General features: G+C 39.4%; 1 protein-coding gene across 2 annotated transcripts in view; it reads right to left on the reverse strand.

Moving 5' to 3' along the window:
* Positions 1-814: 814 nt before the first annotated feature.
* The window catches only part of insyn2ab (inhibitory synaptic factor 2Ab), a 42619-nt gene continuing 17612 nt past the window's right edge, over positions 815-25821 (reverse strand). Inside the window, exons 4-8 of one of the 2 annotated variants that reach the window (XM_077495232.1) lie at positions 25533-25604; positions 12379-12849; positions 10330-11262; positions 1092-1184; positions 815-975 (exon numbers count right to left, since the gene is read on the reverse strand). In XM_077495232.1, coding sequence (XP_077351358.1) covers positions 12666-12849; positions 25533-25604 — 256 coding nt within the window. In that variant the 3' untranslated portion in view covers positions 815-975; positions 1092-1184; positions 10330-11262; positions 12379-12665. Of the gene's footprint in view, positions 976-1091; positions 1185-9195; positions 11263-12378; positions 12850-25532; positions 25605-25821 lie in introns of those variants that run through there. The other variant, XM_077495231.1, reaches the window with a different exon arrangement.

The following is a 25821-nucleotide window of genomic DNA, read 5'->3' on the forward strand; positions in this document are numbered from 1 at the left end:
AAACCTTCGTGACATGACAAACCCGCCTTGAGGACCACCACGGCCCCCGTGTGTGAGATAAACGATTACATCGCACAGCGGCCGCTGCGCGATGCTGATGGAGAGAGAGTCGGAGTGATAGCGAGACTCAGCGAGCCTGACACCTCAATGCCCCCACCCCCCCCCACCCCCGTTTGTGATCGATGGCTTCTTGGTGGCAGCTCGGGTCTTTACTGTAAAGCGCTCCAAAGTGCGTCGTTGATTGAGCACTTGTTTGTTATGCATTTGCTGACCTCTCCTATTTATTCCTGCTCGATGGCATTTTCATATGAAACCAATTAGTGGGGCACCAACCACTTAAATAGGATACATGATAGGCAAATTGAAGTAGAGTCAACTCCCATTTATCACAGGACGGTACGTTCCTCACCCATGTGCAATAGGTGAAAAGACATGATGTAGAAAGGTCATATTGGAATTTTAAAAATAGTTTTAAATACATTGAAATTTTTCAAAACATACCCTTTAAACACATTGTAAACATAGGTGAACAAAAGTTAACTAGTTTCTATGTACATTCATGGGCCTTTAAGAGGCGGGGCCTCTTAAAAAAAGAGGCGAGGCCTGATGGGGTGGCATGTGACATCTGAACATGCATGATTTTAGAATGTGGGAGGAAGGACAAAACATAAAACAAAACAAAACATAAAAACTCCACGAAGAAAGCCGAGATTCGAACCTCAAACCTCCTCCTAAACTGCGGACTACCACTCTTTCTCCACTTTTACAATAGGATTGAACACTAACCAGTGATGCTCAATGCGCTTGGATGAAAAGCGTGGCCAACCGTGACAGTTCCCTGGCTCAGCGGATGAGACGGGCGAGAAAGCGGCGGCGCTTCCTGGCAGCCAGTTCAACGCGGCGGCCATCTGCAGCCCACACGTCAGAAGAGAGCATCGGCCAACTTTGCCGCAAACGACAGGCCTGGCCAGCCACCTGAAATCAATTAGAGACAGGCGGATTAAGCAAATACCCATAAAGAAAGAAAAGAAAAAAACACACGAGTGAGCATACAAAGAGATACACACATGTCGTGCGCGTAAGCTCATTACCTGCGGCAGTCGTTTACGTTTGAGAAGGATTTGCAGACTGTGAAGGACTCGCAGGAGATTTCACTGCTCCACCGGCTTCCGTTAAATGTGGGACTTCACAAGCCAATGCCGACACAAGCATTGTAACAAACGTTAGCTCTAATAATAATCTTAACACAAAGGAAGAAATTAGAAAAACATATTTGGAACAGCTCTTGTCATGGTGCAGTGCAGTTCGACACCACAGCAAGATATAATCACAATAATATATTACAAAAATAAAGTTGTACATTTTTGGGACTTTTAGTAATCTTTCCAAGATAAAAAGTTGTATATTTGTGTGATTCCCATGAGAATTAAATATTATATTTTCATAATTTTTTAAAATATACGTTATTTTTAAAATTAATTATAGTTTTTCCAAAGTTCTTTTTTTTTTTTTTTTTTTTTTTTAGAATTTTAAAGTACATCTTTGAGATACAGTAGTAGTAATTTCATGAGAGTAACAGCAATTTTATTTGTTATTTTTAGACATTTTTTTTTAACAAAATCGCAATTGCAAACAAAAAAATAGATTTTGAATTTTCACGAAAGTAGCCAAGACCATCACCTCATAGAAGTCTATTATTTCCATATACTTATGACTTTAATCTTGAAAATGTAGTCCTTTTTTTCCCCAAAGAATCCATCTTTTTTTTTTTTTTTTTTCTCTCAAATTAATTCTTGTGAAATATGACTTTTCGGGAGGGAAAAAAATATTCTACGTCCCCTCTACCCCACATGAAATCATCTTTTTACTTACTAATTTATTATGGATAAATAAAATGACTAGAATTGTGTGCAACATAATTTGGTCGAATAAACGTAATATATTGAGGGTAGTGCAGTTTATTTTTCAGCCTCTTAAAACGAACCCAGGTTAAATTTAAAGCTACAGACAATTTTGAGCAGTGGTCTCAAACTTGCAGGCTGGGGGCCATTTATGGCCCTCAGGATGATATTTTGTGGCCTACTCCTACATTTTTTTGCCATGACGTTCTCCTCAACATTTATGAGTATGAAATTTTCTGCCTTAAAAAAAAAAATGCTGGGTATGAATGGACAGAAAGACATGAATGCAGCTTTTGATATAGAACTGCTAAAGCACCTCATTTACTGTAGCTTCCATTTCATTTTGTGAAATGACGAGCAGGCGGCGAACACGTCTCATTACTACGTTGCAGGTGTACGCATTGTTTTGCACGCCTTCGCTAAAACCGCTCGCATCAAAAGCGACACGCTCGTTTCATCTCAAGGTTACTCTGGCGGCGGAGCGAGCGTGCATACGGAATGACGGACGCCGTGTCAGATGTGGCCTACGTCTCATTTGTTGCGGCAAAGGCGGGCGCGCAGACAATGTGCCTCCTTCCGCCACTTGTGTGGGCCAAATGATTATTTACCGCCTGCTGTCACACGCGGCTCCATTGAGTCCATCCTGGACCCGAAGCCGACCTCCCCGAGAAAGATTTTTATGCATGCGCGGATGACAATCGTGCTCTCTGTTGTCATCTCCCAAATGGAGGCAATTACAAGTTAGAGCAGATGTTGTCTGCTGAAGTAAGTTGGATAGTTTCACATCGACCAATTCTTCTCATTGGCGTAGTCGGGAATTATTACAGAATGTTGTTATTATTATTATTATTATTATTATTATTATTATTATTGAACATAATTTAAATGCTAATAATTCTTCTTTCTATTGTACCCTGATGGCAAATCACTACTTTGGTCTAAATTAAGCTCTTTAAATCACTTCAATATATTTCTGTGGCACAATGTGGAGCCCATTCAACACATTTGCTAACCAAAACAGCAGCACAGGCAGCATGTAAAGCAGCAAAGCGCTGATTTTGGCTAAATGAAACTATTCAACTCACTTCAACATTGTTTACTGGCACCAGTTGGTGGCAAAGCCTACTTTTGTCTAAATGAAGCTCTTCAACTCACTTTAACATAACTGCTTGGCTCACTGCTAGGCAAGCCTATTTGAACACATTTGCTAACCAAAACAGCAGCACTGTAGCAGGAAAAAGCAGCAAAGCACTGTGTTTAGCTAAATGAAGCTCCGCAACTCACTTGATCATTGTTCATTGGCACCAAGGTGGCAACAAATCGCTACTTTTGTCTAAATGAAACTCCTCAACTGATTTTTTTTTTTTTTTTTGGTGAATCGCAAGCTATGTTGAACTAAGTGGAGAAGCTTCATTTAATCAGACCATAGCTTTGTCTAATAGAAAATGCACTTTACCACCATCTTGTGGCTTCCAACGGCAATTATGAAAACTCTTTGGGCGAGTGGCAAATTTAGTATCCAATGGGTTGTGATCTAGAGTGTCATGACTAGGGTCATGCAAGGTTATGTTTCCTGTCGTGACTAGGGTCATGCAAGGGTTATGTTTACTGTCATGACTAGGGTCATGCAAGGTTATGTTTCCTGTCGTGACTAGGGTCATGCAAGGGTTATGTTTACTGTCATGACTGGGGTCATGTAAGGGTTATGTTTAAACCTAGGGGTCCGCTAGGAGGCGTCCTTTGAGGGGAGGGTACTGTCATGACTGGGTCATGCCAGGGTTAAGTTTGGGTCATGACCATGAGGCCAAGTGTCTGTTTTGAACTGATGTAACCTGCATCTAGTTTCAACTGGTCTTAAGCTATGTGATGTCAGGAGCTTTGTGATGTCAAGAATCTTTAATCTCTTTATTTGGTCAACAGCCAATCACATAATTCCATGTCAGTCCTGTTACCCACATGTCTAGCCACAGCCAATCTGATCGATTCACTGTCTACTGTATATAAGCCTAACTGACAAGTGAACTCGATAATTAGTGATGAAGTTATTTAAAGATGCAAACCCCCACTCAGCCTCTCATCATTGAACAGAGGCCTGCAGCCAGTGTTTGTGTGCGAATATATTTGTTTGTGTATGTGAAGTCAAGCTGACAGAGACAGACGGCGACAAGCACGATGGCCGCCGTTCATCATCCGAAGCGTTTAGTCTTTGTTTTCGTCCCCGTGTTGACACCCGCCGTATGACGCGGCGCCGTCAAGATGGCGCTCGTCGCATCTGCGCGTCGCGTCCGCCCGCGACGACGACGGATCGACTTGTCACGTTCGGTTAGGCCGCTCGTCGTTCATTCGGCCTCTGGCGGCGCGTGACGCTTAGCAAGACTCCTTTGCCCGATCTGGCGTGCGAGCTCAATAAAATATACGTTGAATTATTCAGCAAGGTTATTAGTGTTCGATGAATGTTTGCTTGCCCGCGAGCCTTAAATGAGTTTCAAGAGTTTCTGTTTAAAAGCTTTACATTATTGATTGGAGTACACAAGCGAAAACATGGATGGGGCGTATTAGCGCCGGCGCTTTATGTTTTATTCAGTCAAAAACAAGAGGGAGGATAACCTGGAATATGTGATTAAAAGTGTTTTTCTTCTTATTTCCTTATTACAGTTGCAATCTGGCATTTATTTTTCAACAAAAAGGAGATGTGCTTAAAATCCCATCGTGGTGCCTAATAAAGTCATGTGAGAGGAAATTCAAAAGCTAACGCACCATTTATGATGACCTGTGAACATGAACTGCTTTTTTTCAGAAATCAGAATAGCGGACTCAGCACGATTTGATGCCAATTACTCAGCAGTGGCACACTATTAAGCCCATTTGGACACATTTGCTAACCAAAACAGCAGCACCATAGACATACATTGCTCTTTTTTTGGACATTTAAAGAATATTACAGTATTTTCTTAAATTATGGATGCCTTGTCTCTATTAATCACATGGGAAAGAGCTGACAGGAAATACAGCATTGAGATATGAGTCTAATTCATTTCCTGACCACGCAAGTCAAGACAATTACAGGTGTATCTCAAATAATTTTCCCCACTGAAACAATTGGAAATGTCAACCCCTCCCAAAAAAAAAATAAAAAAAAAATATATATATATATATATATATATAGGGGTGTGAATTGCCTAGTACCTGACGATTCGATTCGTATCACGATTCACAGGTCACGATTCGATTCGATACCGATTAATCCCGATACGAATTTATAAGTCGATTGTTGCGATTTTTTTTCATTCAAATTTAGAAAATACTAATCAGTAAGCTTGTAGAGTGTAAGATTTATATGAAAATGTATTATTTATTTATCTGAAATTTCAGTCTTATAGAGGTTGTAATCTGTTTCATGTTTGAACAGCATTAAAATAAAATATTAAGGCTTAATGTTCCGTTCATATAACATTCTTCCATGCTTAAGGTGTGAATCCTAAAAAAAAAAAAAAAAAAAAAAAAAAAAAAAAAAAAAAAAAAAATCGATTTTGCCGATTATTGAATCGATTCGAGAATCGCGCGATGTAGTATCGCGATATATCGCCGAATCGATTTTTTTTTAAACACCCCTATATATATATATATATATATATATATATATATATATATATATATATATATATATATATATATATATATATATATATGTAAATAAACAGTAAATAAACAGTTTTTGCCGCAGTTTTTGTTTCATCTCAATGGACATTGTGCTGCTCCTTCTGGGAAAAAATACAGATAAATGCAATCGGTCAAAACTCCTCAGTACTACTAGTCATTCTTTGCAGATGATAAATAATATATGACGATTGTTTTGCCTGTCTGTGTTGCACAAAGTTTTCTCATTTATAATCATTTTTTTCCCATTATAAAATGTAAACGGGTGAATTTGACACATGATATATCACGAGGGTTAAGAAGAGTGCATTGTGAAAGGACAATTCTTTTTTTTTTTTTTTTTTTTTTTTAACGGCTGATTGATTAAACATTCATCCCGCGACATGCAGCATGGCTGATGAAGTTACTGATTGCACCCTACATGAAAGCCCCCCCCCACGCGCTGAAATCCAGCAGCAGGTCATTTTGTTCTTATTATCCTCCAGATGAGCCTTCGACGACATGATGTCGCGCGTGTGTGCGTGGTGAGTAATCTGCTCTATTTGATAGAGTCCCGCAAAGTAGGCAATCCTCTTCATGAGGCGATAATGAGCCAAGATGTCCTCGCGCATGCAAATGGTTGACTTTGCGCCACCCGTGTTTCCCCCGTTTTAATATCTTTAAAAAATCCACACCGCGATACCCAATTTGTCACATTCAGATCAACTGGAGTGGAACATCCTACGATTGGAATTTGATCACGACGTGATGGATGAAGTCACCGCAGACCTCAGGAAAAAGGGGGACAATTTTTCGTTTTTTAAACTGCTAGCAAGATTTGAATGGATTCTCATTTCACTAATCACTTATTCGTAATGGAGGGTTACTTACTATTAGGGGTGTTAAAAAAAATCGATTCGGCGATATATCGCGATACTACATCGCGCGATTCTCGAATCGATTAAATAAAAAAAAAATCGATTTTTTTTTTTTTTTTTTTTTTAAGAGCTCAGAATTGTTCATTCGGTAGTCTTATCATCATTGCCTTTTTTTTGTGTGTGTGTGTGTGTGTGTGTGTGAATCGATTTTTAAACTTCCATTTTTAATGGAAAAATATTCAACAAAACGTCTGACTTCGGGTTAGGATTCACACCTTGAGCATGGAAGAATGTTATATGAACGGAACATTAAGCCTTAATATTTTTATTTTAATGCTGTTCAAACATGAAACAGATTACAACCTCTATAAGACTGAAATTTCAGATAAATAAATAATACATTTTCATATAAATCTTACACTCTACAAGCTTACTGATTAGTATTTTCTAAATTTGAATGAAAAAAATCGCAACAATCGACTTATAAATTCGTATCGGGATTAATCGGTATCGAATCGAATCGTGACCTGTGAATCGTGATACGAATCGAATCGTCAGGTACTAGGCAATTCACACCCCTACTTACTATAATACGAAATGTTATCGGTTCAAAGTTTCATTTTGGAGAATGTACTATCAATTCAAAATCAAAAAGATGTGATAAACTTACCTGTTGCGCAGAAATGTGAAACTCAACTCCAAAAATGTTGGTCAAACTCTGGATTTTCCCGTCATGACTGGTAAAGACCAGCACTGTTCTTCAGTTCTTCAACTTCATTAATGTGATCAAACTTGTCCAGGTGTTCCTTATTATCTTAATTTTCTTTGTATTTATGCTGTACTCCGTAAAATTTGGACATCGGAATTATCCCACTTTCCAGTCGCGACCTCAAAGCGTTTCAGGCGAATGTAAACACGATCCTGATCACGATAATTACTTTTTGTTTGGTTCTTCAAAAGACATTATGACTTGTAGCAGATCTGCCTTCATAATTTGATTTACTTATATTAATAAAGGAAAGGAATATTTTGTCTTATAAGCATTTCAGCGACATATCTTCACTTCAACATTGTGTTAAACTAGACTAAGTGCAATTTCTAGAGAAATTGTATGGGAATGCTGAAAGCTGAATGCTAAGATTTGAATGCATGTGGAATGCTTTTGAAGTAAATTATGAAATTATAATCTCCTGGTTACTGGATAATGCGCTTTATCAACTGTACCACCGAGCAGTATCAGACGTAAGTTACATGATGTATAGAAGTGGGCGTGGAAAGTGATACTGAGAAAAAGTTAAAAGTCTGTCCCATTGAAAATGAATGGGGGAAAAAAAAAAGTTGATATTAAATGTTAAATTGTGCAAATACTGTAAGTAATGTGGAATCAGACGATATATACCCCGGGAGGAGTGAATTTTTTTAAGCTAGTTGAAATTTGAAAAATGTAAATTGGAAGTATTATGTGGGAGTTGTTACGCGGCAAAAAAAAAAGTGTGGAGAATAAAAATCAAAATTACATATGTGGGAATGCTTCAGCATTCCCACAATGAAGTTGTGTCGAATATCTAAATAAATTTTACAAGAAATAATACCCTTGAACAGTGTCATGTTTTAAGTGTTGCATATTTATAATCATCTGTTTCCTCAATCATTAACGTGATGTGTGTCTGGAATCACATGATTTATTAATTGCAACATATATTGTTTTTTTTTTTGTTTTTTTTTCAGAAATACTTATCAAACTGTTAGTCCCTTGAATTAAACAGTACCCAAAAAGTATCTCTCAATTTGTAAGCATTCATGATCCCTTCGTGGAGTGTCTCAAATGAAAAATTCCAACTCGTCTCACCAAAGAAATCGCTGAATGACGAATAGTGTTGGGGAACAAAGGCAACAACAAAAAAACTACAGGTTTATAAAATTAGCAATAATTGTCCCAAATGAGAAAAATTTCCAACTGTGACGCGTCAATTTGGCCAGACAGAAAATGAGATTTTCTATTTGTTTACAAGCGGGGAAGAGACAGCCAGCGTGAGGAGCTAAACATGGTGAATTATGAACTGTGGAATAAATAGATTAGGGGAACGCTGCAGGAATCAAATGACATGAGAAAAAAAAAAAAAAAAAGAAAGAGTGTGAGAGAGAGTGAACGCAAAAATAAAACAGGAGGAAATCTGCTGAGCCTCGAGAATAATGAAAGAGACGGACGGGCACGCCGCGGGGGGTGCGATAAGGACAGGAGGAAAGATGCGCACGGTACGGTCACTCACTTTGATGAGTTGGGACCCCCAACCTCTACGCTCCTCGCTCGGTGGAGGCGGCTTTTTTTTTTTTTTTTTTTTCGCAGTGATGGGTAATCACAGGATACGAGGACTTGAAAGTGGTGCACCTGAGCACCGGTCATGCTCCAAAGCGCCAAAGGGGCCATGAGAAGGCTGACGGCTGACGATTGAGCATGTGCCATTGTAAACTACTCAATTGAGATGAAGAAATGGCTAAAAAAAAAGAATAATGTTGCTCTAAAACACACAATGTGATGTGTTACAGCGAGTTGGAAAATCACATGAATCCATTTCAAAGCAAGTACAGAAAACTCCTGCATGGTCGCAATTTGCTGAGTCATCAGTTCTCGCCTATTTACTATTATGTGTTCAGGTCAAATTTGATATAAAATTGTTAATTTGGCACCATCATGTACCAGCGAACTGTGATGACATGAGATTAGCAGCTTCATTTTGACAAAAGTAGAGCTTTGATGCAATCTTTTGACAGGCTGTTTGTCATGACTAGGGTCATGCAAAGGTTATGCTTACTGTCATGACTAGGGTTATGTAAGGGTTATGTTATATGCTTACTGTCGTGACTAGGGTCATGCAAAGGTTATGCTTACTGTCATGACTAGGGTCATGTCAGGGTTATATTTTAACCTAGGGTCCGCCAGAAGGCGTCCTTTGAGGGAGAGGTACTGTCATGACTAGGGTCATGCAAGGGTTATGCTTACTGTCATGACTAGGTCATGCAAGGGTTATGTTTACTGTCATGACTAGGGTCATGCAAGGGTTATGTTTGGGTCATGACCGTGAGGTCAAGTGTCTGTTTTGAACTGATGTAACCAACATCTAGTTTCAACTGGTAAGATGCTATGTGATGTCAGAAGCTATGTGATGTCAGGAATCTTTAATCTCTTTATCTGATCAACAGCCAATCAGATAGTTGACTAATTTTACAATTCTCAGCAGTAAAATATTATTTTGTTATATTGAATGATGTCATCTTCAGTTGACAGCAAGTAGCAAAATGACTTTTTAATGGTGTTATTGTATATGAAAAATACATAATTTTACAAAATACATAATTTTTATTGCTGAAAATTGCTAAATGAGTATTCCTTTAATTTCGACCAAAAGTAGTGCTTTTCCACCATCTTGTGGCAATTTGGTGCTGATGAACTATGTTAACAAGCTTTGAGGAGCTCCATTTAGACAAAAGTAGTGCTACAATCCTGTGGCGTTTTGGTGCCAAGAAACTACAATGAAGGAAGATGAGAAGCTTCAATGAAATAAAAGTAATGGCCACATTTACTGCTTGTAAAAAATGTTTTCTTGGCTACACTTTTGCTTTTAGATTGTTGGCTTGAGCGACTGAATAGCCCTTCTACTCGTTGAAAGAGAAACGTGGAGAAAATCACATTATATTCCATTGAGCATCAAACAATGTTTACGATACGCATCTACTCGGAACATCAGTAGGGGGCAACATTGTAAGAGAATGTCGCAACGTCCACATAAATAAAGTAAATTCCTTAGCCTGAGCTGGAGAGTGAAACTAAAAGCCAAAAAAATCAGTTTGCACTAAAACGCAACAACTTTCATGTATTATCACACATTTCACAAAACAAACTGATTTCTACTCACTGCTGCCTCTGGAGGAGAAAAGCGGCATTACAGTACAATACGCCAACATCGTCGCGCGATCCCCTCGGAAAAGTGTCGCTGCAAGGTAACAATAAAAAAAAAATCTTCACAACATGAAGAAGCCCTTTCAAAAAACAGTCTTTACTTTCTTTCCTTCCTTCCAAAGCATCACATCATCGTGAAAATACAAATGTTGCATGTGGTGTTAAAAATGTGAGCTCATCCAGAAAATACCCTTTTAAAAAATTAAGGTGAGGCTCACTCATGCCTTTTTTTTTTTTTTGCCAAAATGTCATCATCTTTGCTATAAATATGGAGATTATAATCTAAAGTATAGACTGTGCCCGTACTGTATTTACGGCGTGTATTTTCTGCATTTTTTTTATTTATTTATTTATTTTTTTTACAACTGGTACGTGTGCGACCATTTTTATAAGCCAAACTTAATAACCTCAACTCTACCCGATGACATCTGAGCCATAAATCGACCAAATTCAAAGCAGCTTTCTCCATCATGTCGCCTCTTCAGTCGAGCCTGCGGAAGATACTTTACGGTGCAGTAAACACAGCCAGTGCGCAAAATATTCACACATTCTCAACTCCGTGTACCATCCATTAAGGGTGGCGGTGGGCGGGAATAAACATGATGTCTAAGGCGATGCTGGTTGGTTATTTGCACATATAGCGTTGACTTAAAAGAAGTTACAGAGGGATGAGAGATGACAAAGAGGCGAGCGAGCCCTCGGCCGAGCGGGAAGTACCGTGCTGGACTTCGGTCCTTGACACGTTTTTTTTTTTCTTTCTTTTTTTTTCCTCGAAAAAGAGTCAATTGTTGTGCTTTGCCGGAGGTGGTGTCCATTCAATGATTACACCTTCACCAATGAAAGGCCCCTCAACGTTATGTGGCGCCTCCTCTTGTTGCCAAGCAGTATGCTGGAAAGATGAAAAAGAGAAGAAAAAAAAATTGTTTTGCATTACAGTGTGAATTAAAAGGTTGCATTTATTTCCTTATATATGATATTTTTGATGATGATAGCTTACGGCTAAAGAATATTGAGGTGGTACCACCTCAATAAATGGAAAATGTTACATGGGAAACAGCCAATATAGAAATGAGCCTTCCTATGTGTTTTAATATATCTGTAAAATATACAAGTTTCCCTTTTTAAATTGAACTACTTTAATAAATGAATCTTTAAAGGGATACTTCACTTATTTAGCCCATTATAGCAATAAAAAGTTAATATTTTGTCTATAATTAATTTGATACTTTCATTATTTGTCACGTACAAATCATACCTTTAAAAACACATTTTGCAACTTGCTGTCGACTGAAAATGACATCACAAGGGCTCAGGTAACCAATCACAACTCATCTGTTTTCTAGGTTTGGTCATGTGACATTCACAAGCTGAGCTGTGATTGGTTACCCTTGTGATGTCATTTTCAGTCGACAGCAAGTTACAAAATGTGCTTTTAAAAGGTACTAATTGTACATGAAAAATAATGAAAATAAACTTATTATAGGCAAAATATTAATGTTTGACTGCCAAAAATGGCTTAATAAGGAAAAGTATCCCTTTAAATGACATACTGTACATCTTGTGTAGTAGAGTTTACAACTTTGCAAGTGGATGCATTTGACCACAATTTCCTGGAAAAATAATCAAGGATGTCGATATCAGCCACTGATATGTAAGGCAAAAGAAAAAAAAAAACCTGACGTTATCATTCAAAAATGTGCCATCAAGTCCTCCTCAGCAGTAGTTGGCGCTATAAAAGATCTGTGTTCATTTTTTTATTTTATTTTTGTCGTCATTATAAGTGAAATGTTAATTAGCAAAACTAGTGGTATCGGTATAAACACTTTTTTAGACTTGTATGACAACTGAGAACTGTAATGTGAAGGATGTTGAATTATAATTTATATGACTTTGCATGGAATAATTTGACTTGAAATCCCCAAAAAAATTTGACCACCATCTCACAACTTTATGTGCAATTTTAGTCATAGCAAAAAAAAATAATAAAAAATATTCCAAGACTCACCTAGATTTGCAGGTGTTCATCCGTCCTCTCCAACTAACATGCCAGAAAAAGGTTTGGCAGAGTTTGAAATATATATTTTTTTGTTTTGTTTTGTGTTGTTTTCTCCCCGCTGACTTGACGTGCAGTCCCAGCTCAGAACCCCAAAAACGAACGGTTCTCTACTGTACTGTGTTATCCATCCTCTTGGCTTGATTCCTCCTCCGGAATATTCTTTCATCCATTTTGAGACGAGCACGGGGTATTAGCGCGCCCAATAAAAGGCCGTTTCCAATGCATTCATGTTGCGTTCAAAGGAACCACAGTTTCCAGCGGGCGTGCTTCTTAGAGTCAGACTTGGATTTGCGCTTGGGAGTGGATGTGAAGACTTCGTTGGAGTAAGGCAGGGCGGGACATTGTTGGCTGTCCTGGGGGCAAAGTCTCTTCATCAGCGGCTGCAGCTTGTCCTCCTGCAGCTTGAAGTCCAGCTCCACGCTGCAACAAGAGCGGACCGTGAATGGGATTAGATGAAGAATTACTGAAACTCTTCTCCGACTGCTTTCGTTGTCAACTGTCACAAAAATGTGAATGCTGCATTTGGTGGCATTTTTTTTTTTTTTTTTGATGCCAGAACAAACTCAAATTCTTTTTTCAAAAGTAGTTATTCAACAAATTGTTGTTTATATGTCCCACACGGCAGAGAAAGGACTGGGACAGATGACAGGAAGCCGCATAATTTAGCAAGTTAGCATTCCTGACGCGATCACTTGTTGCTAGGTAGAAAATCTGGCCTACATTATGTTTTTCCCTCCCTCCATTTATTTGGCAAAGTGGGGCAGAATACTCCACTGCCCAGAAATGTAACTATTGCCAGTTTAAGGTCATTCCTGATATCCTCACTTGTTGCTAGGCAGAATTCACAATAAACAGTGATGTTTCCTTAGCTCTACTTCAGGCGGCCTTGGCAGGAACTTTTAGCTTGTTAGCATGCCTGATGTGGTCTCGAGGGCACAATAGACCCTTCCAGTGTGACGTCACGTTGAAGTGAGCCCCCTAGTGGTGGGGGGTCAGTGTGTCCATGCGAGTGAATTACAAAACAATCAGTGTGAGCTAGAAAACAGGTCAAACAGTTGATAAATCAGCATTTTATAACAGCTAGTTTTTCTCTTTTTCATATACAGTTGGTCATAACATTAACCTCTGACAGACGTGATGAATGTGCCATATTATCTTTAGTGGAATAATCATTCATACTTTTTTTGCATAAGTATTCAAGTAATTTTCAACAAAAAGTTAAGGATTTAACACCATTATCACAATTAACACTTTAACTCGGGCTTGATTTCTGCCCAAGGAATGTTTAGTAAACATGCGGTCTGTTTGTTAGCAGCTAGCAAGCTAAGATAGTTTGAATACTTCGATATACAGCAAGATGAGTATATCTGGACACAAACCATTTAATAAATGACAATTTACACCATTAAAAGTAGTGATCGACGCACTGTTTCAACCAAAAACAACATACCTTAAGCTTCCACTTCCACTTTTCCCTCCAACAAACTCCATTTTCGTGTAGCTAGCGGCTACAAACGACTGGTTTCAATGATTCACAGTAATGTAGTGTCCTATCTGGGATGTTTTTTGTGACACTTGACATATTTCCCACCTTTTTAACGAAAACGTCAGCCGAAAATCAAGCTCTCTACATTCATTTCTTATGGGATGTTTGACCCCAGGGAGGCGCCGCGGGAGCTAAGCTTGTGACGTCGGCGATCCAGCAGATAAGGGACAGCGAGACAGTATGAACACGCTCAGAAGAAAGTGAATTATAGCTAGGTAGCACTAATGATGCGGTCATTTATTATTGCTAGGTACAATTTGTGGGATAAGACACTCGCTATATGCCGTTTTATTGGCTCTACTGACCCATACAGAAAGAAGAGTTGGCATGAAAATGCTCAGAAGAAATGGTGCGTTTAGCTATAGTGTACCTAAGGTGATTTTTGCTGGGCATAATTTTGGGCGGAAGACTGGCATTTCCTGGCTCAAATTAAGAACATTATTATTATTACTATGATTTAATTAAAAAAAAAAAAAAAAGAACTATAGAAATATATTTTTCACTATACTATCCTAAAACAAGCACTGCCCTTCTAGCGTTTTAGCTCATGTAAAATCCCCACTGCCTTATTATCCAGTACACAGTAAGGCAGAAGTAGTTTTCCAGTCTTAATAGGATGTCAGTCAAGATGCAACTTCATTCCGGCAGCTCCAAACTTTCGCGACTCGTCTTTTATGCAGCTGTCACATGCATCACTTTGTGTTTTCTGGCTTGTTCTTTATGTTAATAAGTTGCTGATCCAGATGGAAGCTGGGAAGGGAAGCACATATCTCTTGTGACACACAATCCCCGAAATTCCTCCAGTCGGCATTTTGCACGCATGCAGTCAAAGGGCTTCCCCCCTGCCTAGATTATAGTTCCATTTAAAAAAAAAAAAAAAAAAAAAAAAAAAACATTAGTGCTTGTTTGTGCGCGGCTTCACCCGACATCGGACGCCCACATCCGTCCGTCAGTCTAATCCCGGGCTGGTCATTGTGTGATGTTTCTGTAGCGGCACCGGAGTTGAACTCTCTGGCCGATTAAATCTGCCTGGCCCGGGAGAAGTGTGCAGCTTAATTCCCAACCAAATGCAAGCAGGCAGAGGCCAAGCAGGCCGTGATTAACTGCCCGTATTCCGGCGTGGAATAAATCCACCATTAGACCGCGTTTTCTTTCGCCGTATTGCTATTGATTTGCTGGGTTCCGTTAATGTATTTATTCCAGGACTATGCGCCATATATTTCAAGACTGTCATAGCAGGAATATGAAATAATGAATCTCGGGCAATTTGCCTGCTAACATGACAGCCTTCAGCATTACCTGCGAGGAAAAAAAAATAAAAAATGAAGCCGTTTTGGGGCTGTTGGGGCCCCTTGCGCTCATTTACAACGCTTGAAGCAATATTAAAAAGGCTAACTGGATTAAAGAAGACACGCAGCCAAAAGAGATGACATCTGATGCATCAAGGTCAACCTCGTTGGCAGGCAGATGCACGCTCGGGCTTTACCCCGGGCCTGATGGGCTAAATACTGTGATGGGCAGTGCAATTAGCCTGCTGACAGATACGCAACAATCACAGTGGCCTCATGAATCCTGGGGACTGTTCTCAGCTCGGAGATAAATGTCAGTTAAGAACAAAAGTCTACGACGGCGTATTAGGGCCATGTACAAATATATATATATATATATATATTTTTTTAGGGGTTGGGGCAATATATAAGGTGGCAAATTTGCCACTTTTTAATATGACGAGAAAAAGGTGGCAAATTTGCCACTTTATAAACTGGCAACTATGATATTGTCTGATCAAGCAATTAATAACTCCTTGTTTGAAAACCCGACCCAAAAGTACATTTTAAGGAGTGCTTCCTCCGTAGACATTTTGAAAACTGTGACTTGTGTAGTGTGACATATGCGTTTCCTTTCTGCCGACACAAACAGCCGCGCGGTCATATTGACCCTGCCCTCTTTAAAAAAAAATAAAAATAAAAAATGGACGTGGCCCTAATACGTCCAAAAGGTCCAATAGAATTATATGGATAGCTTGGTAATACTTTTGTAGCCTGGAAGAGTTTTAGCATATGATGAACCTCACGGTCATCAAAATATTTACGATATGATCAAGGACGATTAATTTATCAGCAATAAGCATACGTGCTTAGCTTAGCATGTTAGCCAGCTACACTCACAGAAGCTATAAATACATTAGCATAGGGACCGAAAATCTAAGAGTAATCGACATCCCCCAAAAGCTTTACTTTGCCACAACATAGTGCCAAAGCACTATATGAAACTCCTCAACTCATGTCATCACAGTTCCTCGGCAACAAAGATGATTCCAAAGCAATAATTTGACGTAACGCAGCTTTGGCCTCAAGCAGAAATAAACACAAAGCTTAGTCTGCCTTTCAAGCAGCTCCCATGCGAGTATAGAAAATTTATTTATTTTGTTTTTTCCATCCAGCTGATTACATTGTCCATCCCTAATTAACGAAAGTCAGACCATCGCTCTGTTTTTCTTTATGTACAGTGTCTTTTACTATCACTGTGTGAACAGGCAGCACATCAGTATGGAGCACCACCAAATAGCCCCAGTAATTATTAAGCAATTCATTACTTGGCTGATCACGGCAGTTAGTGGATACTGTGGACAAATGCCCGGGCAGACAACGCTGTTTACTGCAGGTGGTTTGGGGGGGCGCAGGTGTTTGAGCAAACATAGGCACTAACTACAGTAAGAGAACCTTCACACACCAGCTGGAGCTTTTTTAGGGCACTCAGAAAGGGAGATTAATCATTTGTTTAGCTAGGCGGCAAACTGTTTGTATTACGCTAAACACTTTTTGTGTTTGTTTGTTGTTGTTTTTTTTAATCAAAAGATGTTTTTCCCTGCTTCAGCGGAATTCATCGTAAAGTCATACCTCCACCGCTGACTTCCCCTTTGGTCATTTCACACTTGAAAGTCCTTGGCTTGACAAGATGAGTGGTTCCGTCCCAACTGCGGAGTGGTACGCAGTGGATTAAATCGCCAGAGCGGACGCTATTTCCTCTTATGACAGTTTGAAGCATAAAAAAAAACAAAAAACAACAACAACCAAAATTCCCCACAGGTTATGTAAATGTTATGCAGAAAGGCTGCCTTTGTCATGTAAATTGCAAGCCGACGGCGTCTATTACATGCTCCGTACTTCGCAAACACACAGGAAAAAAAAGCCAATCTCATTAATGAGAACAAAACAGGATGCACAAATCTTAACAATTGTTCACCAAAACAGCCTCTGCTCCGCCGCCTCAACGTGGGAACACCGGAGCTAATGAGCTCCTCGCTCTCATCACACGACACAGCGGCCGCATTTCATTTCTTCAAACTTATTGTCTGTTCCCATTTGAAAAAAACTACACCGTGTACTTTTTTTTATACAACTGCCGTTTTTTTTTCGTTTGCTTGTTTTTGTATTTAATTCAACAGCGTGATAGCAGATGATACCTGTAATGATGTAATCAAGCAAGGTGCAGCGAACCCAGCAGCAGGCCGCTCATAAAGTCGTAAATGTGCTTTAAGAACAAGTGGGCCATGCGTACTTCCATATCGCCTCTAACGTTATTGTGCTCAAAATATACAATATGACACAGAAACTTACAGCGGTATGCAAGTATACCAAATCCCCAAATGAATATTGAAACTCTACAAATAACTGACGCCCTCTTCATTTTTTTTTTTTTAGAATAGCCTATAATAATGGTTTAAATCCCTGAATACCCGCAAATATAATTTAAAAATACAAATGGGAAAAAAAATGTAGACCTACAGGAAATGCGAGGACTTCACAACCGGATTTTTTTTTTTTTTTTTTTTTTACTATTTTCGTCTTCAGTTTATTGTTTTTGACTCAGTGACACATAGACACGCTTATCTATTTATTTATTTTTAAATATATACAGCTCTGGGAAAAATGAGACCACTGTAAAATAATCAGTTCCTTTGATTTTGCTATTTACATATACATGCTGGAGTAAAACAATTTTATGTTTGTTTTATTCCATAAACTACTGAAAACAAAACTCCCACATTTCAAACGTTTTCTTTTAGAGCGTTAATCAGCAGAAGAAAAAAAAAGGTTTGTTTAGGTTTGTTTAGTCTCTTAATTGTTAGCCAATAGCATGACATGCTAACTAGCCAAAGCCAACAGTGACAATAAACTGAAGCAGATGAAGCCGTTTTACTTTTATGCATCAGGTTGGTAAGTGGGCACTCCACCCTGCGGAGAAGTTACACAAAGTAGTCCGGAAATGCAAAATGAAGCCGAGTGACGTGACAACTGCGCATTTGTTAGCTTCGTTAGCGTGTATCTGTTCCCGGTTCGACACCTAAACTTAACGTGTCATTAAATCACACAAACACTTCTCACCTTGCCTTCATCCTCATCTGACAATCACTCATACTTTGAATCAAATGCTATTTCTGGAAATATGTCCATCTTTACAATCTAAGTTTTTAAGCTTGCGGTAGAATTTAAAGTCGCACTGCTGTTGTACGGTGAAACATTAGTCATTGAATGACTCTTGTTCAATCAAACTGCTTTGTCGGAACTAACTGTTGTGTAATATGCACTTAGTAAAGTGAATATTGAGAACATCGGGTGGTAAAAGTCTCAACAACTCCAATTTCCACTGAAACTGCTGTGAAGCAGAAATGAGTTTCTGCTCACCTCCATTGTATTGACAGAGGCAGCAGACAAATAACAGAAGTGTCTCAATATCAGGAGAGGAAAGTGAAAAATGTGCGTGGAATGACCTTTTCTTTCATTTCTCTCCCGGTTCGATGTAAAAATTACAACATACGGTTATTTTCCCTGATTCATCATCCACATGTTGAGTCTTTCTCCCTTCTTTTGTTTTGCCAAATATGCACCCCCATTTGTTGCGGTGATTTATGATAGTTAGCGGCATAAGGGAGGTGACGGGGTGCGGGGGCGGGTGTCAGGCAAGGCGAGAGCCGAGGTCCGGATTAGACCCAGTGACTCTGATTGAGCACCTTAGCTCGGCAGCTGCCGGGTTCCTGATTTTATCGGACGCGCACTCGAGAAGTTGTAGTGCTCTGAAATTAAAGGGATACATCTCGGGGGATTCTAATCTGTGGTATGGCTGCAACATGCGGTTCCCGCCCGTCCGACTTTGAGCAATAATTGATTTTCCCCCCACACTGGCCGCCGCCTGCTATTTTAAATGTACGTCAGTCACAGCGCGTTCTCTTCCACCGGCTGCCGCCTTGCAAGTCGGTTCTCACAAGGAGATACTGCAAAATAGCCGTATCGGAGTTGCAACAGAAGACGCCGGATTTATTGATGTGACTTTGCCTTTAAAACAGAAGGCGTTAACGCAGGAGATTGCGTTGACACGGCAACATAGCATCCAATCCACCATTTTGAAGCGCTTATCCTGTTAAGGGTCATAGAAAAGCTGGCCGATCATAGTGGATTGTGGACAAAACGCAGAATGTACAGAAGGTGCTTGGTTTAGGATGATACGTTTCGAGGTCGTGACATTGTCATGATCCTTTTGTTTGTCTGTTTGGTGTACTTTTTTTTGGTTCCAGTTACCTGGGTAGTGTGGATAACCAGATTTTTAAGCACACGGGAAACAGTTGATCGAGGCCGGACTATTGCCTACTTGCCACACTTGCTTACGTTATGTTTTTGCTCATCGTGTGCTCCCCTGTATCATTCGTAAGCATCATTTTTCTTTCCCTGTTGGTGCTTGCTCATGTAAGTAGTTTTCATCTTGGTCCTGTTATTCTCTCTACTTGTGGAGTTTAGATTCGGTTTCTTTCATCGTTACATTTTACTCTTGACTTGTATAGTATAGGCTTGGTCCTTATTTGGTTACGTCCATATGTTATGTATGCTACCTGTACGTCAGAAGATTTTGAGAAGATTCGGAAAAGACCCTTAGAAAACAATCATCTCACTCCTGCTTACGGATGACGACAAATTCGAGTTTTTAATCATAGCCTAGTATCCGACTGAGATTTTACAAAGAGTGAATTTTGCAGGATCAGTATTTACAAGGCTACAACTAGATTTGTTTAGGCTTTTTCTTTGTTTAACCATTATGGTCTTGGTAGAAGCCTACAAAATGGAGAAGCAGAAGCTTTTGGCGACAACGAACAACAGGCTGGGCTGTTTGACCACACCTCTACCATTCGCTCCGCGTTCTGGACGGTCCACGTTCTTCGAAGCAGACACGGTTTTGCCGGTGTTTCCCCTTCGTCCATGCCACCCTCGTTAGATCTCATCTATTGGTTGTTGCTTGTGTTACGCGAAACTGAATGACTTAATGTCAATCATGTTTGATATTATAAGGCGAAGACTGATCTAAAACGGAGTCCCACCTTACATTAAACGATGACGGGAGCATGCTGTAAAACCCTCAAATGTCCTTAACTCATTTGCTACCAATAATGTGTAAATACGTTTTTTTTTTTTATGTTCTAAGTGTCCCAAAGACGTATTTATACGTTATTTTGTTTTTTTTATGCTAGAGCATACAGAAGGCTTTGATGCAGCCTCTCAACTGCAAAGAACGGTTGCAGAAATGGTAGTTATTACACAAACGGCCATCAGGTGGCAGCAGAGCAAAGGAGATCAACCAGGGCCATGTAGAAAAAAGCTCAATTACTTACAATTTTGAATAGATTTGTGAAAACTGATGAAACTTAGCTCTCTTCTAATGCTAATTGCTGCAAAACGGAAACAGATAGAAACATACTTTTTTTTTTCCTGATGAAAGAACAGACTTTAATCTTTCTTTTGATAGGTTCCATGCTTTTATAGCAATTGAACACAATATTCTGTGGGGCTTGCAAAATCAGTCAAAATCCAGTAAAACAGCCGGGAGCGAACGGGATTGCTTCTGTGAAAATGGCGGCGAGTGAATGAGTTAATACTTTCAGTGTGTAGTCTGAGACGGTGAAAATCGTTAGGTGTAATCCCAGCATTAGTTTGTTTCTACCAGGAACCCCTTGTACCCTGGGTTGGTCACCAACAGAGAGACAACCATTCACCTTCACGCCTATGAACGGGACTCGATCAGTCCTGTGTACCGCAACGCTATCAGTGTCATCCTGTCATCTGACAATTTGATACAAGGTAACACCAGCGTTTGCCGTCTGGTGTGATGTATAAAATTGCTTTCAACATAACAAGGTGGGAGAAGTAAGTGCCGGGTTGTCAAACTTCACGCCTCTGTTCTGCCTTTCCGACATTGCCTCCTTGCACACAAGCTGTTTCACGCTGCATTCCTGGTGAAATCAGAGGCGTAACAATAGAGCAGGGATTTATTCTCCTGTCCCTTTCAAACAGAACGCACCGAAGCAGGACATTGCTATGTCTGAAGCGGGCGTCCACGCGGGCGTCACAACCCAGCGGAATGATATAATTAGATAACGATGATGTCAGAGAGACCATGATAACTGCTACAATGATAACAAAGGGGCCTGGACAGGGAGTGGACTTAGTATTCACCTTACACACTGGCAGTGTTTTGCCGATGAATATTACATCGCAGAAGGCAAAAAAAATGTGCCGGCCCACTTCAATCCCTTCATCTCACTTTGGCACTTTACAGTAGAATCTCGAACTTTTTGGGTCCAGGGAGATGTTGAATTGAATACATTACAGTATATCTCAAATTTATACACTGCCAGCCTAGTTAAAATGGAACTTTGACTTCTATAACCGTCAATGGCACTGAATGAGTTATTAAGAAAGCTGATGGGCACTGTTTCCACAAACAACATGGCTGGGAACAGAAGACACGGGTAGTGTAATAATGGTGACTTTACAAGAAAGGAACGATCAGAATAGCCAACTAGCAAGGCTAACCGCAATGCTTTTCCACAACCAGACTATTTTCGAAGAATGTTTGAAGACTGCGTCGCCTGGTCGGCCCGACATTTCACTGCTCCACAGAGCGATATAGTCCTGCGAAAACAGAGGATGGGCGAGTTGAAAGTTTTCTGTAAGTGGGCCAATTGGAAGACACGATAACAACTTGCGATTAGTCAACCTCAACGTTGATGCGGAGCGGTACAGTCGGCTCCTTGACTGGTCAACTAATTGGTTCAAACCTACTGCGTCAAATACCATTTGATATGGTAGGCTACAAGATAATTTATTGCTAATTATTTAGCAAACCCCCCAACTGTGGCTCATAGATCCCAGTTTGAGAACTACTGCCTTACAGCAGGCAAGTAAAAAGTCTTGGTTAATGTGTAAGGGGCTACTGACACCGCCCAACCTTTACTATGGCTCCGATACTACCAACTAAAGCGGAAAATTGCATAGCCGTCCGCCCATTCCGCTTGGGTGCTTATTATACGGAACGGCAAAGAGTGTAAAAAAAAAAAAAAAGGGGCTACTTGTGAGCTTTTAGAAGAGCGGGCATCCAGGATATTCGTTGAATCAAGGGAAAAGATGAAAAGCGACCCTTTGCTTCAAATGGGCCCATCAGCATCAGTCAGCCTTGAAAGGTTTGTGCTGAAGAGCACTAAACTGTTTGGAGATTTCAAAGTGTCTCATCATGTTTTGGCAGAGATGGAGAGAGTAGCGGCAGATGGCCTGAGTTGCCAGCTCTGTTCAATGACTCTTAAAAAAAACAACAAAAAAAAACAGTTGGACCAGCTGAAATCGGCAACTATTTAATGATACACGCCGCATATGAAATGATGATCTCCCACTTGATTAGCATTTGGCTAATGCAGCGCAACTTCATTGTGCTTTTATCGCCACGAGGCATCTTGTGGTTTAGTGGCACTCGGCGCCATTTGTTCACTTGGTCAATTAAGTTTCTTCGGAGTTTGCACACTTAGATTCTCCTCATTAGAAATCTTACCCAGTGCTCCAGTAACACGCTCACGGAGAAAAAGCATACGACAGCGGCGCAGTCGAACGCGGACGTGAAAACACCCAAAAGGCTCGTATGTTCTTTTAGTGATGTTTGGTAAAGAGTCTTACGGAGCCGAAAGAATTCGGCTTTTGCACAAGTTGTTGTTGCAGGTACAGTTCAACGTTGACCAGCAATGACAAGATGCTAGGGAACATTAGCTTTGTACATTTTGGTAGCAGCGCTTGGTTTGTGGAGAAGGTTGTTGCCTGAAGCGTCAACAAAAAGTGGCACAGCTCCAAAACACAACATTTAAAACTTCATCTTTTGACACAAAAACATTATTTTCTTTGTTTGGTTTCCATTGCTAGCAATTATATTGGGTATAAATTTACATTTATATTCCGGACTCATTAATGTTTACGCAGCTGAAAAGACGACAAGCTAATCATTTTTACATTACCTCAAATATACTACGGGACATTTTTTTTTAATATCTAATTTCAGAACGTGACTTTGCCTTCATTCAATATACATTTTAGACTTGTTTTAATTTACCGCTGTAATATTGTCATTTTCCACTTGTATATTGTCTTGTGATTTGGGCTCAAATGGGTTTTGTTTATATGAGATCGTGATTACAACAAAAACAGAACACTGCTTGTCCAAGACAAATTTCCCTAAAGGGACATTCAAGTACATTTCGATCCTTTCCCAACAATCAAAGCCTTTTACAATTACCCGAAAATAAGGCTTCTCAAACTTTATACAAGTACCACATCAAAAAACTACTTTGCGCTCTAAGCACCATAATGACCAACAAAAATAATAATAGTAAATATACCTGAAATCTATGTAACAAATGAAGCCCTCATAGCATTTTTTTTTTAAGAAACACTGCCATAGTATATTTTTATTTAACAAAAAAATAAATAAATAAATAAATAAATAAATAAAATAAAGACTTCATTACTTGTAGTCCAAAAGTAATGCTGGTGATGCTAGCAATATTATTCTAAACATTTAAAGAGTCATTCTTCCCTTATCTGAATCCATCATACTGAGGGTTATTTCTCATATTTAGGCAACCTTTGCAAATTACCAGAGCACCTCTCCATACATTTACAAAATGTCAAACTACACTCCGAACAATAAATGTATTAATAACTGTCTGTCCGTGTTAATTAAATCCACAATTCTACAGTATGTCGGAGAGGCTTTCCCACATAATAAACATGATTTTGTCATCCTCCTGAATGTGATATGAAATTCTAAATATTCATCTTTGTAGCTGAGCTGTGATCTTTTTTTTTTCTCTCTTTTGTGTTCCAAATAAACCACAATCTAGGTCAGCGAGAAATGCTGCGTTTGTCGAGGGGGAGAGAGAAAAAAAAAAAAAAAAAATCTGAGTTGATTCCTTTAACCTTTTCCTCTATTAAAATATCTTTTCACAGGTATGTATCCCATCACGTAGCACAAGGCCCAAATAGTTTAAATTTTCTTTTGTGTGTTTTACATGAAAAAACAACAACAACAACAACATGTTTGTATTGAATGCCTTGACTCGGGACCTCCCTTCCCACACGTTTTTCTGATTTCGCTTGGAAGCATTATGTCAAAGAACGCTGTGCAAGCACAACATAACAGTGCATCACCTCCAGGCGGTTATGATATATTTACACAGACGAAATAGTAATGTGGTTAAAAATAACATTACAATGGTTAACTTTTTTTTTTGTTTTGTTTGGCAGTTAATAATAAACACTGCTGGCACAGTTAACTCTGTATACAATACAGACCCAATATAGGAAAAAATAAATAAAAAATGTATATATATATATATATATATATATATATATATATATATATATATATATATATATATAGTTAAAAAAAAAAAGAAAAAAAAAAGCTAATTGCAACATCTGCGTTGATGTCAGTGTCCCACTGTTTACTGGGCATTCTGTAAACGGCTGAAAAGTGCATTTGTGATTGTGGCTCTCCTTTCCCAAATGCAAGGGCATCACAGTACGTAAATGCGCTGCAAAAAAATCTATAAAGAATGATTGCAAATGTAATAGCAGTGGAATGAAAATGATTACCTATTTACAAATGGCCATGATGTGTGGTGTACCTCAAGGGTCAATCCTTGGACCCTTTTTGTTCCGCCTGTATAAGCAACTCTTGGGTCAAATTTTACAGAACGCCAATGTTATTATTGCTGTGTGGGTAATACACAGCTATATTTATTGATATTCCCGAAACAAATGAATAACTAGATGGAATTTCCTTCAATTAAACCAAAACAAAAGTGAGGTAATTTTGGCGACAGAAAACAAGCGGATCGTTTGCTGTCTAAACAGGCGTACGTGACATGTGGTTAATTGTTCCAGCATCAGTATACGGAATACAACACTGGCTTGGAAACCGGAATTCCCTTATTTGGCATTCCAGTTCCCGTCTAATTCCAGCATTCCTGCGTGATTACATTGTTGTCGATAACTGAACATTGCAGTTACAGTCCCCAGTATATTGCTTCTATTCCATTTAAATATTGATTCTCCTCGAAAGCATTTGCGTCTCTGCAGCAACATTTGCTGCGCGCATCCCTCGCATACTGAACTGAGCCATCAGCGTGCAAAAACAGAAACTAAATGCAGAATTAATGACACGCACCTGCGGTGTAGCTACCCACCTGTAAATGATGCATGCGCTGTTTCGACAAGTGTCACAGTTCGCCGTGTCTTGTCCTGTTCGGTAGGTGAGCCTGCAGAAGAAGAAGAAGAAGAAGAAGAAGAAGAAGAAAAAAAGATAAAGAGCGTTAATAGCCGCGGGCTATCGGCCACCAGCCAAATTTGTTCAGGTTGTTTCGATAATCCGTGTTGTTTACTCCCATCAGAGGGGGTTCTGATCCCGCAGTCTGCTCATATTTCCTTTAATCAAGTGTGTAGACTTGCTGATTTTACATAATCAAATTACCTGTC

The sequence above is a fragment of the Festucalex cinctus genome, chromosome 14 (genome assembly GCF_051991245.1).
Source record: "Festucalex cinctus isolate MCC-2025b chromosome 14, RoL_Fcin_1.0, whole genome shotgun sequence".
NCBI classification, from domain to species: Eukaryota; Metazoa; Chordata; class Actinopteri; order Syngnathiformes; family Syngnathidae; genus Festucalex; species Festucalex cinctus.